We start from the raw sequence: 20158 nt of genomic DNA, 5'->3' as shown, positions 1-20158 counted from the left end.
GGGACCGAGGGCGTAAGCCATGTTTCAGACAAATAAAGGATGTTGCAGTCCCTTATGTCCCGTTGGAAACTTATCCTTGCTCTAAGATCGTCCATCTTATTCTCCAAGGATTGGACATTTGTGAGCAGAATGCTCGGAAGAGGAGGATTATGAGCCCTTTTCCTGAGTCTGTCTTGAATCCCAGCGCATTTCCCGCGGCGTTTCTTGATCCGTCGCCTCAGGGGGGTTATTGTTTATCTCCGTGTTCCGAAGAATCTCCAGTGGCCACGATGGATTCGTGGATAATGTGTCCTGGAACAGGTTAGTGTAGCGGTTTCCAATGCCCAAAATAGTTTCCTTGTCATAAGTGATCAGTGCCGATGTTAAATGTGTAAAACGAGAAAGTAAAAAAGTTAATAAAAGCACAATCTAAGCGGAGCGACCTGGACGGCTTCCGAACTCAGCGGCGCCATCTTGCTAGTTGTTATAGACTTCAGACTTGACTTCAGACTCGACCTGAAATGACTCCAGACTTGACTCGACTCAAGGAAAGGGACTCATGAATATTTTAAAAGCAACTCGAGTCTTTTATCCTTAAATACTTATATAACTGATTTTCAAAAGGCGGACTGCATCTGCACCCTCTGCATCCGGACCACGAGCCATAACAGCAGCACCATTTTAACTTAAAATTTTTAAGTGAGCAGCGGATCACATAACAAGCGCTCGGTCTTTTATGGTAAATATCTTTCAGCGCTATATATCCTCTAGTATTTTTATCTAAAGCCAAATGTGCTTTATTCAAACCCTTTCAGCTCCGTGTGCTTTCTATCTGACTATTTACAAACCAGATGTGACTAGACGTTTCTGATCTACATTTAGCATTATTAATCTGTAGGCTAAGAACATTTAAAAAAATATATATGTTGGCCTAATTATAATTGGGAAAATTGCTGTTAGGATGGAACTTAAACTTTGAAACTGTTAGTTATCTTTCTTTTCTGTTCAAGATGAGAACGTTTTGATTATTGTAGCTACATTGTTTTTAGTAGGCTAGATACTGCTTTTAAGTAAAATTTTAAAATAGTATAGATTTCAGGATGAAAACCCTGAACAGAAACAGTATTTTTGTGTGTGTGTGTGTGTGTGTGTTACATGGTCTTGCATCTATCTAAATGTAAAAATAAATACAGTACATGTAAAAATAATTTTTCTATTTATTTTTTTTGTCCTGACCTTTGCTTGGAAGAAAATATAAAGGCTGCGCCTCTTGGAACTTTAATTGAATACCCCTGACTTGTATCATAAAAGGAGTCCGAGTCAAGTCTGAAGTCTTTGGTCACGAATCCAAGTTAAAGACTTGTGAACATCTCTGCCTCACATTAAATGACCATCATTAAAAACAAGGCACCTAGACACTAGTTACCATGAGTTGGGTGGACTAATATTTAAGTAGAAACGATGGCTCTGTGATTTCACCTTGGAGATATCTATCTGTCAGTAGTCGCAACATCTTGCAAAATCTATTAAAAATACACTGCTGTTTAGAATTTTGGGTTATTGTTTTTTAAAACAATGTATATTTTTGTTCAGAAAAGATGCATTAAATTGATCAAACGTGACAGTGGAGTTATGTTTCAAAATATTTTTTTTTATTATTTTTTTTATATAATGGCTTATAATGAGCGCTCATCCATGACAGAACTTGATGCTAATTTTGTCTACATTGTCTACGTTGTGTATGCGTCATATAAATTATAGGTATTATCGGATAACTTCATATTAAGTCACCATCATTAAAAATAATACCATGTTATGTTGAGTAATGATTAAATAGAAATGAAACAGTGACTCTGTAATTTCGTCTCGAAGATGTCTATCTGTCAGTAAGTGCAACATGTGGAAGTGGGTGATTCAGTAAAGATGCATTAAATTGATCTAAAGTGATAGTGAAGTTATAATATTTCAAAAGATTTGTATTTCATATAAATGCTTCCCTTTGAATTTTCTATTCATCAAAGAATCCTATTTATCAAAGTAAAATGTTTTATTTCCACAAACAAATATTCAGCACAGCCATTTGTAACATTGATAATACTAAGAAATGTTTCACCAAATCGACGTTTTAGAATGATTTCTGAAGGATTATGTGACACTGAAGACTGGAGTAATGGCTGCTGAAAATTCAGGTTTTCCATCACGGGAATAAATTGAATTTTAAAATATAATAAAATAGACAACTGTTATTTCAAATTGTAATTATTTCACAATATTACCGTCTTGATGTGTTTTAATTAATATAAATGCAGACTTGGTTAGCATAAGAGACTCTTTCAACTATTTACTCTGTTGCTCAACCATAGCTTGTTCCTATGCAATGTGTACAAAAAAAATTCCCTCTATGGAACACACAAATTAAAAAAATATATATACAGTGCCCTCCAAAAGTATTGGAACAGTAAAGACCAAATTGCTCTGTTGGCTGTGGAGTCAAGACATTTACAAATATGATTAAAAGATGAATGTGAGACGACAACTACAGAATGTCACATTTTATTATTGGGTGATTCAACACATAGATGTTTTACCAGCTAAGACGTTCAACACTTTTAGAGTTTCATCCCTCTATCTGATGAGAGCATAAGTATTGGAACAGTTGCCTCACAGGTCTTTCTAAGTGATCAGCTGTGTCCTGTTGCATTGATTCTTCAGATATTAAAAGTAGGGAATGTGTCGTATCAGTTATATCCACTACTTCTGCATTCTGAATCTTGCATTCGATGATGACACACCCAAACCAGGATGAAGACGAGAGAAAAGCAAGCTAAAAGATGCTAAAAGAAAAGAGGAAGTCAGTTAGAGCTCTAGCAAAAACAAAGGCATGGAGAAATCAAGAGTTTGGAAACCACCAGCAACCAACAACGACCTGATTGGCTGAGAAAACAACAGTAGTTGATGACAGACAAATCATAAGAGCTGTGAAAATTAATAAAGACGTGTCTGTAAAATCCCCAACAACTTCCAGAAAGCTGGGGTGATGCTCAGACAATCTACTGTCCTCAGGAGACTTTGACACAGAATTACAGATGCTACACAGCAAGATGCAAACCTCTGACCAGCACCAAAAATAGAAAGGCAAGATTAGAGTCTGCAAAAAAGCACAAAGGTGAGCCAGAAGAGTTTTGGAATTGTGTTTATGGACCGATGAGACAAAGATGAACCTTTATCTAAGTGATGGGAAAGCAAAAATGTGAAGAAAAAAAGGGAACTGCAATGATCCCAAGCATACAGCCTCATCTGTAAAGCATGGTGGAGGTGGTGTCATGGCATGGGCATGCATGGCTGCCTCTGGAACAGGCCCTCTCAACTTTACTGATGACTTAATGTATGATGACAGTAGCAGAATGAATTTGGAAGAGTACAAAACCATCTTGCCTACCAATATTCAAGAAAATGCCACCAGATTCATTGGGAAATGCTTCATATTGCATCAGGACAATGACCCAAAACACCCTGCCAGTTCAGTCAAGGCATTTATAAGGGCAAAGAAATGGAAAGTCTTAGATTGCCCAAGTCAATCTCCAGATTTAAATCCGATTGAGCATGAATTTCACCAGCTGGAGAGGAGAGTAAAGGCAGAAACTCCCCAAAACAAGCAACAATTGGAATTGGCTGCATTAAAGGCTGGGAAAAGCATTTCAAAGGATGAGACCAAGAGTCTGGTGATGTCTATGAGTCACAGACTCACTGCTGTGATTGTGCTCAAGGGATCTGCAACTAAATAATAGCTTTTAATCTTTTATATCTGCCTTATGTTCAACTGTCCCAATACTTATGCTCACATCAGTGAGTGGGATGAACTCTAAAAGTGCTGTTGTTTTTATTTGGTAAAACGTGTGTTGAAACGGCTAATAATAAAATGTGACATTCTATAGTTTTGTCTCATATTCATCTTTTAATCATATTTGCAAATGTCTTGACTCCACAGCCAACAGAGCAATTTTGTCTTTACTGTTCCAATACTTATGGAGGGCACTGTATATATAGCTTTGTCGATTGCATAATTTAACTCTTCTATTATTTATTTATTTTTTTTACAACAGCAAATGGTGATGAGCCTCCGTGTCTCAGAGCTTCAGGTTCTTCTAGGATATGCAGGCCGTAACAAACATGGAAGGAAGCATGAACTCTTGACCAAAGCGCTACATTTGTTGAAAGCTGGCTGTAGCCCTGCCGTGCAGATGAAGATCAAGGAGCTCTACCGCCGCCGCTTCCCCACAAAAATGGTGTCTCCGACAGACCTCTCCCTCCCTGGCATACACTCCACCACTGGAGGGGCTCCTGCAGGCCTGCCTGCCAGCCTGACACAGCTGGGATTCGATGGGCATGGCTCACCGTCTCTGCTACCTGTCGCACTGCTTGGGCCGAAGCACGAGCTCGGCCTGCCCCATCTGGCCTCCACCCTTCACCCAGTCCATCCAGACGTCAAGCTCCAAAGGCTGCCATTCTATGATGTACTTGATGAGCTTATCAAGCCCACCAGTTTAGGTGAGTAATAGGAATGATCTCTAACAGCTGACTATTTGATTATTAAGGTTGAATAGTGCTTCTACAGTAATGAATTTAGAAATGCAGCTTTTCGGAGAGTAATGGTAAAGACATTTCCAAGAAATTTTGTCTCAAGTCTCTCCTTTGAAGAATCATTCTTTGTCCTGGATGAACATTAGGAGTTTTGTGCCACTCTGTATTGCAGTCTTTCTGTGCAGTAGTTGCAATAAAAGTTGCCAGGAATTTTCATATTTTCTGATGCCATAGAGTACTACTGTGCCCTAACAAAAGAGGACCCCCAGATATGGTGAAACCATAAAATGTAAAGTTATCCCCATATTTTTGTGTATTTATACTGTGAGAGAAATAATTATGGTTACACTTTGTTTTAAGATGATGTTATTACAGTGTATCTACACAAATAGATACTAAGTAATACTAATTAACTACATGTATATAGTATAGGGTTAAGGTTAAGCTTAGGGTTTTGTTTCAGCTTAGTTACTTGTAATTATGAAACATACTATTTCTATAGTAAGTACTTGTAATTAGGCCTGTCGCAATAATCAATATATCGACTTGTCGCACAATATATGCACATGACCTCAATAATTTTTTTTATTGCCCATTATATTTACATAAGAATGTATGTTTCTTTGCATTCCACTTGCACCTGTATCTTTTGCAGCTTCTCGTACATAACGTGGTGTAGTCATGAGGTGCTAGTTAAAATGGTAAAAAATGTAAAAAAAAAAATTTACAAAAAAAAACTGCATATATGGCCTTGTTTAGAGATCTGTGCCTTTGTGCATACGACATCTGACTGCTAAGTATAGTGATTGTGTTTTTCAGCAATAGTGTGCACCCTTAATTTACAGAGAAAAGAAGGTCATGGAAAAAAATCTGTAGATGGAAAAATCTCCATAAAATTTCTTTGTGCATTTTTCTTTTTTCTACTTGTTACTTTGCACTTTTTGTTAGAAAATATTTATTTATTATTTATTAAAAAAAACTTTAAGGTTTCTAATGTTTTTTGATAATTTCCATGATTAAGAATTAAACGTTTGTTGTCATTTGAGAGTGTGTAGGCCTTCTTGCATTATTATGCTGTTATATTATGATTATATATTAAGTGGCATAAAATGGTCTTAAAATGACAAAAAAATCACTTATCGCAATTATTTCTGGGGCAATATATCGCACAAAAAGTTATCGTGACAGGCCTAAACTTGTAATGTGTAATTACGTCACCTTAAAATAATGTGTTACTTTGTTAAATAAATCAACAGCAACATTGATTTGTTTAAATAATTAACTTTAATGTTGGTTTTATGTTTATAAGTGAAGTGAAGTATCATTCAGCCAAGTATTGTGACCCATACTCGGAATTCGTGCTCTGCATTTAACCCATCCAACGTGCACACACACAGCAGTGAACACACACACACACCGTGAACACACACCCGGAGCAGTGGGCAGCCATTTATGCTGCGGCGCCCGGGGAGCAGTTGGGGGTTCGGTGCCTTGCTCAAGGGCACCTCAGTCGTGGTATTGAGGGTGGAGAGAGCGCTGGACATTCACTCCCCCCACCTACAATCCCTGCTGGCCCGAGACTCGAACCCGCAACCTTTGGACTACGAGTCCGACTCTCTAACCATTAGGCCACGACTTCCCGTAATATTCATGGAAAAATATTAAAATATTCTCTGGAAAGTATTTGTTTTATAATATTTATGTATTCGGTTCAGTTTCAACACTACTAGTCTAATGCTAGCTGTATAAACCCAACGAAACGTTCAAAAAATGTGTGCTTTTCACAATAAATATTTATAAATAACTATTTTTGGAAAAATGTTATTTAATAAACATCTTAAGTTAATGTGTTAACTTTGACAGTTTAAAAATACATCTAAAAGATTTTACAGACTCCGGTTTGAAAACCCCTGATTTAACTTCTTTACTGTAATTAAAAGTTTCACTTAGCTTCCATATATTGCTTAGAAATGCATCTGATCGGTAGCTTGTGGACATGATGCTGCCTTCAGACTAACTAGATATTCGTATCAACCCACTAACTAGTAGATTTTGAAAATCTGTATTTTTGTACATCCTTCAAAAGCAACGTAGGCCTCTTATGAAGACTTCACCTCCCCCACCTATACAAACATAAAGGTGCTATTCAAGTGATTTATGGCTTATCAGATTGGACAAGGGCCACCTGTGCTGTATTTAGTCGTCCAGCTCCTGCTAAGAATAAAAGGCCAATATCAATGGAAAGGATGTGTCATTAAGCACGGAGGCTGTGTTAAAGCCTTTTTGCTTTGATAGTTATCTTGTCAGCAGGTTTAAGTGTTATGTTCTTTTCTGATTTTGGTCTGCGAGATGTTCACATAACTAGCCTTAGTTTGCTCACTTCAGGACATTTATGATTATTATGTGGACTTTCTAAGTGCAAGCCTGTCATTTTATTCTTTAAAAGAAAATGAATGTCCAAGTAAATACTCAGAATATATGCATGTAGACAGTTATGCCAAGCGGCATCAAAAATGAATTGCAGTGAGTGCAGTTTGAATCAAATCTAGGTTCTTAACCAATGCTTAGATCATTTTGGAGTGTGGAAGCAGGTTAGTTTATTTCAAGTTTCATTTTCTTACAAGCACTCATATTGAGTTTAATTCAAGTGCAGATTGCTATATAATAAGTGTTTTTTTGCAATGCAAGGAAAAGAACCCCGTAACAGCAAATTGCTTTTCAAGCAACTTTATGGAAACACAATAGTCCTTCTCCCATATTGAGATGAAGCCCTCGGATTGAACATTCTTTCTTGGTCAATGTGATGAAAATGATTGGTGAATTTTGAGTTGTTTGAGCTGAGTGAGCAACCAGTGTTGATGGATCTTTTGCGCACCAGAGAATTGGCTCACGTCCTCTCCTTCCTCATGAGTACAGATTAATCTGCCAGCTTCTCACTGTTGAACTCTCTCCACTTCAAGTGGAATAGATTTTCCTCTTCACATGACTACTCAAATGGTCAGTTTGCAGAAAACACTCCTCTCATTTCAGTCTCTTTCACTGAGTTCAGCCACCTGTGTGTGCGGTGTGGAGCGCCTGTAGAGGTGCAGATAGAGCTTCCTCTTATCTCTCTCACTCTCTCTTGCTCCTGAAACCCTTGCTTCATTGAAGAAGATTGGGTTATGTAAACCCCAAGTTATTTTTAGCCATGTTGTAGAGTTTGGCTTTGAACTAAACTGCACAAGCGTTTAAAGTAGTTCCACAGAAAAGGACCAGCAACCTTGTTGTCTGTAACTGAGATGATGCTTTGTTATTGGTTTGAGTTAACTACTTACTGTTGGTTGCTTAGTCAAGGATGCTGTCAAGAAATATGAAAATATATACTATATAACCAAAAGTATGTGGACCGGCAGAAACGATTTACGTTACAAGGCAGCTGGTCCTCCCTAACAGTTTCCTCTTCAGTGTAAACACCATACCAAAGCATTTCTTCAGGACTGTAAGGAACAGAAAAGCCCCTCCCCAAACCTTTGCTACAAAGTTGGCAGCATACAGTTCTCTAAATGCCATTCGCATGCAGTGCATATTTTCGAAATTGCTACATAAATGGCTAGTTGGTTATCTCCCTGAACTGTGCTTTTTTTATAAGACAGTCACATTTAAATGGTAAACGCATTGAATTCCTTATTATTTGTATCAGTGTAATATGATTGTATTAATAAATGAATTACTTATTATTTGTATCCGTGTAATATGATTGTATTAATAAATGAATTACTTATTATTTGTATCCGTGTAATATGATTGTAGCAATGAAAATGACTCACTAGCTTGTAGGGCTGCAACGATTAGTCGACATTATCGACAACGTTGACAATTGTCGAGTAGTCGTTTGATCTCATATGACCTAATGTAAGAGCCTGCAATACTGCGGTTTGACCAGTGTGGGGCTGTAGCGCAAGACTGTAGTCCGGTGCTTCAGTCCAGAGCAAATGCATCCGAACCTGAGCGGTGTTTGGATGTAAATATATATTACGCGCTTTCCTCTCAGTAACGAAATAAACACAACAAAAACTGACAGTAGTGTGAAAGCAGCAGTTAAAAATGCATCTGATTACAGCGATGTGGATGTTTGCTGGAGCTCTGCTGTTCAGTACTCCAGGAAAGTCAGTTCACGTCATGTTTATTTATATTTAATGCAATAGCCTTAATTCAAGCAGCTTTAAGGTATTAAACATGAAAAACCAGAGCCAGTGTTGCTTTCAGTTAGAATTGCACCTTGATTTTCTGTTATAAAGCAGCTCTCCAGTGTGGAGCTAGCTAATTATAAAATGTTTTTATTAGTGGGAAAAAAATAATTCAATTAAAATTATAGTTTGGTTTACAGAGATCAAAGCTTGATCTAGTTCAGGACTGTTTTGGTTATCATAACCCTATAAGGCATTTTAAGACATTATGTTGTGAATAAAATAGTTTATCCAAAGTGTCTTTATCACTTACCTTTTTTTTGTTTCTTATCTATATAACTTACAAAAGGAGATGTTAGGCAGAATGATGTGTCATTCAGTTACTTTTTCATGTAGCTAAATGGTGAGAGAGTGTCTCTGTCTGTCATCTCATTTTGTGTGCCAAATACATCTATTTGTATAATAAATTGGTAACAGTTTACAATAAGGTATCATTTGTTAACATTAGTTAAAGGGGTCCTATTATGCTTTTTCACTTTTTGAATTTTAGTCTGTGTAGTGTGTATGTTTTGGCATAAAACGATCTACAAAGTTACAAATCTCAAAGTCCACTCCAAAGGGAGATATTTCGTTTTTAAAAAATCCCTTTTCAAGAACTACAGCGAACGGCTTGTTTGGACTACAAAGTTATTTTCCTATATTTATGACATCACAAATTGTAAATCCCGCCTACAGAAATTTGAATGGTTGGGGGCTGAGGAGCACTGCACGTTTCAAAATCAAAACCTGGTGCGGGTGTTATTATATCACTGTATTTCTGATGGAAACCAACTATTTTCAGAAAATTTTGGATGTCATTTTCATTTAATCTTGCATATAATGTCTGATAAAGCAGCGTTTGTGAGCAGAGCTCTGTTTTGTTTACAGCGTTACCTCGATCTCTCCTGCTCCAACAGCGCCTCCTGCTGGCAGAGAATTAATTTATATATATATATTCCGCCACAAATAGTGTAACTCTGTGGGACTATGGTATAAATAAATTCAACTGTATAACAGTTTCAGTGCAATTCATGTTATAATGTTAGAATTAAAGAACAATAAACATATTACCATTGCACTTATCTGTACATAGTCAATGCAGTTTTTTTTTAGCTGTTGTTGACATCCCATCTAAAACGTGATTTAGCCAAAAAAAAACAATAACATTAACACTTTAATATGTCCATACCTGCAAACTTGTCGCTTTTCGGCGACAATCGCCGCTTTTATTGTCAATTGGGTCATTCACGTGAATCGTGTAGAACCGGAGAGTTCTTTTTAGGGGGGGGGTCTTGCGTTAATTTACATCTGGGCCGATCGGAATCTCTACTGAGCTCGCGCCTGTCAAGAGAGGGAGGTGGGGGTGGGCTTGCGTGCCATGTAGGCCATTATTGGACAATTCTTATAAATGACATTTTTTCTGAACCAATCGGAATCTCAGCGCTTGCTTCAGGATCTTGAAACACACTGCCATCTGTGTTCGCGCCTGTCAAGAGACACCTGACCTAATGTGGAAACTCTGATGGAAATTGAATTCAAGGTAAATCAGTCTTTTTGGAGCTAAACAACAGATATTTGTTTGCTTAAGTCAAATAACGTCAGCTAATTAGCGTTTTTTTTTCATACAGTTAGCCTATGCTTCGAGCAAAATGCTTAATAGCAAGCAATACAAGCGGATCCAATGCTGGAATTTCTCGGGGTCTAAACTGATATGGCAATATTGACGAACTTGCTATTCTGGCAAGGGAGCAGGGCAATACTGAAACGCCATCTAAGCTGTTTGCCAATCACAACGCACTGGGACAGCTAACCAATCACACATTTAGTTTTTCGGAAGACGGGCCTTCATCAAACCTGGAACTAATAGAGTCGTTTGTGTCAGGTTGGGGAGAGAAAGGTATTGTAATAATGTAAATTATGTGAAAAATAATGCGATTTTCGAACCACCAAGCATGTTCTAGTACACCCCCAAAACAAAATCAAGACTTTGTAAAAGAGCATAATAGGACCCCTTTAATGTAATAATTAACATGAATGAATGTAATGAACAATACATTTATTACATTTATGTATTAATCTTTGTTAATGTTGGTTAATAAAAGTACAGTTGTTCATTGTTTGTTCATGGTAGGTCCAGGGGCGCGGGAACAGGGGGTGCTGAGGGTGCTGCAGCACCCCGTTTTTTTCTGTGGGCAACTGTAAACTGTTGTGAAGAAAAAAACAAAATATATATATGTATATATATATATATATATATATATATATATATATATATATATATATATATATATATATATATATATATATATATATATACTGTATATTTATACTTGAATATTTGGGATTTGACTATGAAAAGAGATTTGATTATGTTTGAGTTTTGAGTTATTAAATAATTCAAATCACAATGTGTATTATTAACCAATCAGATTTGTTGTTGCCGATTACAACGCGTAGCTAAGGTTATCTTGAGGGACGTAATTTCAGTTAGACACGAAGCGCATGAGCATGTCGCAAAAGAGAATTTATAGTCGTTGCTGTATCTGTCACTTGCATTGAATCGGCTGTAGAGTAAAACTTTAGTGTTCTTATAGTCCATCTGCTCTCTCTCTCTCTCGTTTACCAAAGTTTGTAGAAATTTGGGGTGTTAATGGGGTATTGTGTACGTGTTATACGAGAACAATGAAATGTTTACTTTTTAAACGTGTAAAAAAAAATAGTTTTGATTGAAGTGTGAATAGTTGCGTAACTTAAGAGAAATTTGTTATAATAAAGATTAATTTAAACATTTCTATGGTTGCTCTGATGTTTATAACATTTAGTTTACATTGGCTATTTTGCTATCTATTTCTATGTGCTCTTCAACATATTTACCATTTGCCCATTAATTTAACAGTTGTAAGAATTAAAGTTATCAAAGTTATTAAACCGATGCAGGGCTACTTGATGCGCGTGTTGCGCACATCCTGCCAAATCCCGCACGCAGCACTGCCAATGCTTGCTTTTATGTTTGTGAATGTAATGTTTGTGTTGTGGGATCTGTAAGTTGTGGCTTAAAAGCGGAACATGGAAATATCATGGATGTACTTTTTTATTTTTTATTTTATTTTTTTTTGTTCTCAGCGATATGAGTCTTCCCCTTCTCCCAAAACAGCTTATAGCTACCTATTAAAATAGTTCAGTTTTGTATATAATGGAAAAGTGATTAGGCTACGTTTCGGTTTTTTTCCTTCATAAAGTTAATTTAGAAAAACCTTGGGAGTATTTTTTGTTCGTTAAATGTTTTTTTTTAAGCAACGACCAAGCGGCCAGCGTCAGTTGATCGCCTATGTTTGTTTAATTTAGCCTTATCAAATCACCACGACTTGACTAAAATAAAATCGATAGATAGGCCTATAAAACAGTTCAAGCATATCACAGTGTTAGTTTAAATGTTTAACCTATAGAAATGTGCGCTGTTAGACGCGTATCCAACAGTTTAGGACACGGAGGCTCCAGCGTGGTCATTTGTAATTTTTTCTTACAGTAAAAACAACTTAAAATATGCCGTGTGATTTTTGCTCATAAAGGTAAGAGTAAATATATCATTTGGAACTGTAAAGGGTCTGTAAAGGGTCTTTTATTTGTGTGCATTCACAATATCAACATTGTGCTTTTATAAGATAGGAAAACAGAGAATGCGCTTTCTGCCGGTCTTGAACAAGAGCGCTTCAGTGATGAACCGAAACTCGGCAACTCGAAACTGGCTCACAGTTATGATAAATATATCTATTGAAAGCTTTAAATTACTACTTTAAAATAATTCAAAGCAAAGCAAAAACTCTTCATTAGCCTATGTAATCCGTTAAGATGCATATATTTCTATCTGCACGTCCAATGAGGAGATGGCGAGTCATTTTTTCCCCCATCACCGTCTAAAATATAAAAATAAGGGAAAGCCTAAAACAGGCCCGATTATAATTTGTGGTTTATTTTATAATTGTATTCAATAATAATAAAAAAAAAGGATGTCAATTTTTGTCCTTGAAATTTAAAGGATTTGCTGCGACGCAATTTTGTCTGACTGATAGGCCTATGTGAATTATTTATTTATCTTTTTAATCCATGCAGCTAAAAACAGCTTTAAAATTACTTTATTGCATTCCAGATTCTTTTAAAGACCTTTTCACTATACATTTTAGATTAATCGATTATCAAAATAATCGTTTGTTGCAGCCCCACTAGCTTAGCTGACCCTTCCTTCACAGGGTTCTTCAAGTCTCATTGCTGTCATTATATCAATAGAGCGATGGGTTCTCCATCTTTTATAATCGTCTCCTCTCTTTTTTTCACAGCCTCAGACAGCAGTCAGAGATTTCAGGAAACATGTTTTGCGTTTGCACTAACGCCTCAGCAAGTTCAACAGATCAGCAGTTCAATGTAAGTGTGAGGGGAGGGGGGGGGTAATACATTACATAGTTGGACAAGGTAACATGGTTCAAGTGCTTGAAATACCCTAACTAATTTTGAACTTTTTAAAATTTGAACTAAAAAAGCTATTTCAGCCAGAACTGAAAACCTACTGAATTTAAAACAGCTGTTTAGCATTTTATCTTGTCTTTTTAGATATCTTCCTCTCTTTAATCAAACGTGCCCAAGCGAGCGATCCTGTAGAATGTCTGGTATGCTTTTCTCTCCTACGCTCTATCACACATTCCTTTACTCCCACCCTCTTGTCTCGACAGGGACAGCTCTGGGACCAAATGTGACTTCACCGTGCAAGTACAGCTAAGGTATAAGACAACAGTTTCCCACAAAAGATTCTTGAACATGCAGAAAAATAGTTATTTGAAGATTTTTTACTTACCACCATTGTTTGTTTATTGTTTTGTGTTATCACAAAATCTTATGATAATGTAAAACTTAATGTTTAACACACAAAATAGCAAATTCTTTGTTATTTAAAGTAATGAGCGGTTGTGTTGTCTATTTTCTGATTTCCTGTGTTGAGGCTAACCTACCCCCATTTTCGTAGCTTTCTTTTGTTTGGGTTTCTGAGAGAGTCTTGGAAATCTTTCCCACACATTCCTAAAGGAATCTCAACACATATTTTTCAGGTTTTGCTTATCAGAGACAAGTTGTCCTCAGGAAGATCATTTCCCGCCCAACCTTTGTGTGAAAGTGAATGGAAAACCCTGTAACCTCCCTGTGAGTCTGGCTTTATTTTTGGTCACAAATCACTAGGAATCTCTCAGTCCATCTGCAAATGACAGACAAATTGTTTGAAACAATGATAAACACATGTATACTCATATTTATGGTGTAAGGAAAATATTTAATTTCCTTTTCTTTTCTTTTTTTGAGTCATTTAAATGACAAACATTTTAAAAAATATATATAAAACCAACACAAACATGTGTTTGGCACTTGAACTAGGATTTTTTGTTTTCAACATCTGAAACAGCCATTTCTTCAACTTCTTTGACTATTATAACAAAAAATATTTCAGAGACAAACATTTATCTGTAGTTTATTGTTTTATGTGCTGAACTCAGTGACTTTTTGTGGTTGTCCTCAGGGATATCTTCCCCCAACCAAAAATGGAGTGGAGCCAAAGCGGCCGAGCAGACCCATCAACATTACCTCCCTGCTTAGGTTGTCTACAACAGTTCCCAACACCATTGTTGTGTCATGGACGTCGGAAATCGGAAGGGTAAGGAATGTAAATCTGTTTGAAATCTATTTCTTGATGGGTTTAAAATTGAAAACCACCATCAGAATGTGTTTTAAATACTGTGTTGTCCATACAGAGTTACTCCATGGCAGTGTACCTCGTCCGACAGCAGTCCTCCTCAGTTTTGCTACAGAGACTACGGTCAAAAGCCATTAGAAACCCAGACCACTCAAGAGCACTCAGTAAGTTACCTCTGGACTTTATAACAGTTGAATTGAGCCTTTATGTAGCTGAATTTCTTGCACTTCAAGTATTTTGGAATATTTTCGCTATTTTGTTTAATTAAGTGATTATCAAAATAAAATGTTTTTCCAATAACCTGCAAAGTTACAGATCTATCTTTTAGCTGTGTGTGTGGATATGATGAGAGATATTCAATAAATCAAGTGATCTGATTGATTCCGTGTTCTGTGTTTTCTCTTCAGTCAAAGAAAAGCTTACCACCGACCCTGACAGTGAGATTGCCACCACCAGTCTGCGAGTCTCCTTGCTCTGTCCGGTGTGTAATGGACCCTCAACCCTGAATAAAGATTTTATTCTCTTCAAAGGGTTCTGTTAAACCTTGTAATGTTCCTTCGGATACAATTGCATTAATCATTTTGTCAGAATAATGAAACACTTTTTCTTTTCACCAAGGCCACTGAGCCCTGCTTATGACTCTCTGACTTGCCATATTGTGTACTTTGTCAGTTTAATAATTTTAAGTGATGGAGAATAAACCACAAGCTACCAGTTTAGAAATAATATACTTCTGTATTAACATCATTCAGTTATAAAATTTGAGAGCAGTATGTGGCCTTAAAATGTATGCTGACAATCTGTGTCAATCTGTGTGTAAATGAACAGCTCGGAAAGATGCGGTTGATGATTCCCTGTCGAGCGCTCACCTGCTCACACCTGCAGTGCTTTGATGCTACGCTCTACATCCAAATGAATGAGAAGAAACCCACCTGGGTGTGTCCGGTGTGCGACAAGAAAGCGCCATATGAGCACCTAATTATTGATGGGTCAGTGCTGCTCTCGCCTTTTATACTTGTGGTTGTGGGCCATCTGAAATCTACAAAGACTTCTGTTATTGTTTTTTTTCTTTTGAAGTACCATTCATTTCCTAATGTGTATGAGCATTTGTCACTAACATTCAAAAGTTTATATATATATATATATATATATATATATATATAGTAAAACATTATAAACATCTTTACTTTCTCTTTCAGTTCATGATAAACTTAATGTATCCTTACTGGAAAAATAGTATTATTTTCTTTAAGAAAAAAAAACTTATGTTAGTGTATGCTGGCAAATTGGGAAAAGTCTTGGGAAAGTTGTGTGTGTTGTTTTTTTTAAAGGTATGTGTGTTTCTGTATAGGTTGTTCATGGAGATCCTGAGCAGTTGTGTGGACTGTGATGAGATCCAGTTTAAAGAAGATGGTAGTTGGGCTCCTATGAGATTCAAGAAGGTGGTACAGGAAGTGTCAGCCTCGTCAAATGGCATTGAAGGTATTAACAAAGACTGTTATATTTGTTATGAGTTATGGAGACAATAGACAGTTGTGTCTCAGTCCTGTAGTAAAAGTTGTACACATTTGCATGGTACAGTATTAAACGTATGGCGCTTTTCCACTGCATGGTACGGTTCAGTATGGCTCACTTTTGGGGGGTTTTCCACTGGGTACAGTACCTGGTACCTGGTACTTTTTTTAGTACCACCTCGGCCGAGGTTCCAAGCGAGCCGTACCGTTACCAAAACGTGACGTGTAACGGTCTGCTGATCACTGATTGGCCGGAGAAAATCGTCACTGCCTGCGTCATTGGACGCACGGCACGAGACACAACAGACCCGCTAGGTTTAAATCAGCACAGCCAGTGAAGGACCGAACACAACTGTTTTGAATGAGCGCACCTTTCTTTTAATAACCAAATAATGGCTGTTTTGTTGTCTGTTGAGGAAGTACAGACATTCCTCTCGTTGATAGCCGAGGAGCGGATCCAGCGAGAGCTTAATGGAGCGACGCAGAATTAAAAAGTTTTTCAGGAGTCACAGCAGTAGAGGCGCCGCTGCTATAACGACACGTGAATAATCCCGCCCACTCTAAAGCGGTACTAAACTGCAGTGGAAACACAACCCGAGGCGAACTGAGCCGAGTCGTACCACGCAGTGGAAAAGTGCCAATAGTAAAGTACATAGTGATTCAAGTTCTATTTTTTATGCTTCTGTCTTTAAGACTCGTGCCGGTCACTTATGTCAGACCACAGAAACAGTTCGTCCCACAGCAGTAGCAGTAAGAGAGTGGAGGTGATTGACCTGACGCTGGACAGCTCCTCAGATGAGGAAGATAATGACGAGCCTCCACCTAAAAGAGCCTGTCCATCTCTTTCACCAACCTCCCCGTCTGTCAACAAAGGGTGAGAATTTATTTTTCATTTATATTGAACAGCATGTCTATTGTTTTACCAATTAAAACCCAACAAATGTTTTTGTGAAATGCTTGCTTATGAAATGGTTTTCTCATTATACTGTATACAATGTATCTATAAACTAAATCAAATTTGCATATTAATGTGGTTTGGGGGCAGGGCTGTGGAGTAACGAAATACATGTAACAGTGTTAAGTATTTAAAATACAAAATATGAGTAACTGTATTTCGTTATAATTACATTTTAAATAGGTGATAATCAAATTACAGTTACATCCAAAAAGTATTTTAGATTACCAAAGTGATTACTTTGAATTTTAATGTAATTTCTTAATTTAATATTTAAGTAAACACTTTGGGGATTTGAACCAATAAGGCAACTGATTCTCCGTTGAAGAGGAAAAAAAAAAAAAAACAGTGCAACTGTTCATTTAGCAACTTGTAGTGAGAGTACGCACATCATCACGACACAAAAATGGACGCCACAACAGAAAGCCATTAGCTTTTTTCTCTCATGGAAATACAAAGACTAGTTTATAAATCTGAATAAGGACGTAACATCAGTGCAGTGCAATGCCTACCTGCAACAAAACTTCTATCAGCATCAAAGGATAAAAAAGCATCTTGAGGGAAGTTGTTCTTGATCTTTGAAAAATGTTATCCAGTAACTCGTTTTTCTATTTTCTCATATTTTGAGTGTTGAATGGTTATCATTACGTTTAATATTTCTAAGAACTTAATTGAAAAATGACACCAAATTCTCCTAGAATTCACACTTTGCATTCAGTTAACAGATCCATACAAATCATGCATGAAATAAAAGTTGATAAAGTCAAACAATAGCTTTGTGTGCTTTTCGAATGAATAAAGACTTCTGATTAAAGACAAGTTCATCTGTAATTTTCAAGAACAGATCATCTTTGGCGCGGTAATGAGAGTTCATGATTCGTTTCGTGAACAGATGATTATTTTGAGTCAATCTTTTAAATGAATCATTTCTTTTGTTTAACGAAACCAGTGTGAATGGTTCACATTAAACTGGATAGATCTGGGGTATGTTTCCCAAAAGCATCATTAGCGAACTGTGGTTGTTAAATTACGTTGAACTACAACGACATTACTTGCGACCGTAGTTGCTTTGGGAAACGAGCCCTGTCAATTTTGACTCAGCGATTCTTTTGTGCCGATCGATTCTCCATAGAGAGGATTATGAAGTAGTCACTTAAAGTTTGGTCCATTCATTAAACAAATCTATTGTATGACTTGGCTACTTTTATGTTTGGTGTATTTGGATTCGTTTTGAAGCTTGGAATGCAGCATGAAACGGCACGGAATCCCATTCCTTGTTTTCAAATGGAATTTGATTGGTAGATTTAAATGACAACTTTTTTTTTTTTTTTTTTTTCATAGAAATGTGGTGGAAAACTGATGTTGTTAAAAAAATGCAAAGAAAACAAATCTTATGACTGGTAGATGTCACTTTTATTTGGAGTTGGAAAAAACAAAAATAAGACATCATGTTCCCTTGTGTTACTTAGCTTAAGAAATTCAAAGTATTCTAAAGTATTTACATTACGTTACTAAACTATACATTTAGTACATACTATACATTTTAAAAGTAACCTTCCCAGCCCTGTTTGGGGGCAACATATAATGAAAAAAAGAAGTGTAATAATGGGAGTAATAATGGACAAGATTTTCATAATAATATATAATATTTCCTAGAACATTGAAATATAATTTATTTCCCTATTCATTTGTTGTGTCTCCCAAAATGCGTAATAAACATGCTTTTAGTCTTTGTGTCCTCATATAAGGACATGAATGAAATCAACGTCCTGTTTCATAACAGAAAATCATATTTTGATTTGAAACCTCATAACATTTTCCTGAGATGTTGATTTATGACACAGTTTAAAAATTAGACAGATTTAAATGATAATTACAAAATATTATCATATTTCCAGAAGAGTGTCACTAAATTAATATCAGACATGTTTGAAGACCTAGGAGAGGGTGTGGTCATGTTGAAACATCCAAATATTTAGTATCTCTGAAAAGCCCTGAATGTGCTCTGAGACTATACATGCCACAGTTTTAAATCTGGATCTCCTGTACAGAGGAATTCACTTAAATATAATGTCCTTGTATGAGGACACAGGGTCTCAGGAGGTTAAAAAGTGTATTTGTGAATGAGTTATTTTAAATGCCAGTTTGATTTATATTTTGTCATATAAAATCACATGTTCAAGTGTGGTTCTATAATTGTTTTGATGATATTTGGAACCATTGTATTTGTTACTTAAAATATTCTTTTAATATCTGACTAGTTTTCCTAATTATTTGATGTTATATTTTGCTGCAGGGTGTTAAATCTTCATCATCAGGCGTCTCCACTGGCACGAGCTCCCAGCATGCCAGCAATGGAGACAAACTATATCCCTCCGCCTCCTCCTCTCATTCAGGACTACCGTCACTATTATCACACACCCAGTGACCTCTCAGGTATTGTCATCATTTTAGTAAAAAAAAAAAAATTGTGTATTGATAATATGATGTATAGTTCGTGCTCATTTGCCTGCATTGTCACTACCGTTCAAAAGCTTGGGGTCTGTAACATTTTGAAAGAATTTAAAATTTATTTTATGCTTCTAAGGCTGCTTTTTTTAAATCACGAATACAGTAAAAAACGTATATTCTATTTAAATATACTTTAAGATGGAATATACTTCTGTGATGGCAGAAATCATTGATTTGGTGCTCAAGAAACATTTCTTATTATCAGTGTTGAAAACGGTCGTGCTGCTTAATGTCTTTGTGGAAACTGAGACGCATTACTTTTTCAGGATTCTTTGAATAGAATGTTCAGAAGAACAGCATGTATTTGAAATGGAAATCTTTTGGAAAGTAATAAAAGGCTTCTGCATTTAATACATGCTTGCTAAATAACTATGTATTTTTTTTTTAAATGACTAACCCCAAATTTTTGAAGGATAGTGTAGTTGTCATAGATTGTAATTCATTATTTGCTATGCATAATTTAAAAACACAATTTGTTCATGTAATCTTTGTATATTCAATCTGTGATTTCAAAGTTTAAAAAATGTTGTGATCAAAAAAAAAAAATTTTTTTTGTTGGTAAAAATATTTTAAATTTTTACATAAATTTATGCCAAACAAATTTTTTCCTTGTTCTACAGATCTGAATTTCTTCTCATTTTTACAAGGGGACAATCACCAGGTAGGTTTACTCTCTGAAACA

At 36.3% G+C, this 20158-nt stretch overlaps 1 protein-coding gene across 1 annotated transcript in view; it reads left to right on the top strand.

Annotated features, from left to right (window-relative positions):
- LOC306888771 (E3 SUMO-protein ligase PIAS1-like) overlaps window positions 1-20158 on the top strand; it is a 34140-nt gene that overhangs the window by 11378 nt on the left and 2604 nt on the right. The window contains exons 2-13 of the mRNA XM_079447211.1: window positions 4083-4527; window positions 13100-13184; window positions 13490-13537; window positions 13862-13952; window positions 14323-14457; window positions 14555-14660; window positions 14904-14977; window positions 15325-15485; window positions 15848-15978; window positions 16704-16884; window positions 19262-19401; window positions 20097-20137. Of these exons, the coding sequence (XP_079303337.1) occupies window positions 4083-4527; window positions 13100-13184; window positions 13490-13537; window positions 13862-13952; window positions 14323-14457; window positions 14555-14660; window positions 14904-14977; window positions 15325-15485; window positions 15848-15978; window positions 16704-16884; window positions 19262-19401; window positions 20097-20137 (1638 nt within the window). The remainder of the gene's footprint in view (window positions 1-4082; window positions 4528-13099; window positions 13185-13489; window positions 13538-13861; window positions 13953-14322; window positions 14458-14554; window positions 14661-14903; window positions 14978-15324; window positions 15486-15847; window positions 15979-16703; window positions 16885-19261; window positions 19402-20096; window positions 20138-20158) is intronic.

Source organism: Barbus barbus (genome assembly GCF_936440315.1).
Source record: "Barbus barbus genome assembly, chromosome: 22".
NCBI classification, from domain to species: Eukaryota; Metazoa; Chordata; class Actinopteri; order Cypriniformes; family Cyprinidae; genus Barbus; species Barbus barbus.
This window is presented reverse-complemented; position numbering and strand designations above follow the sequence as displayed.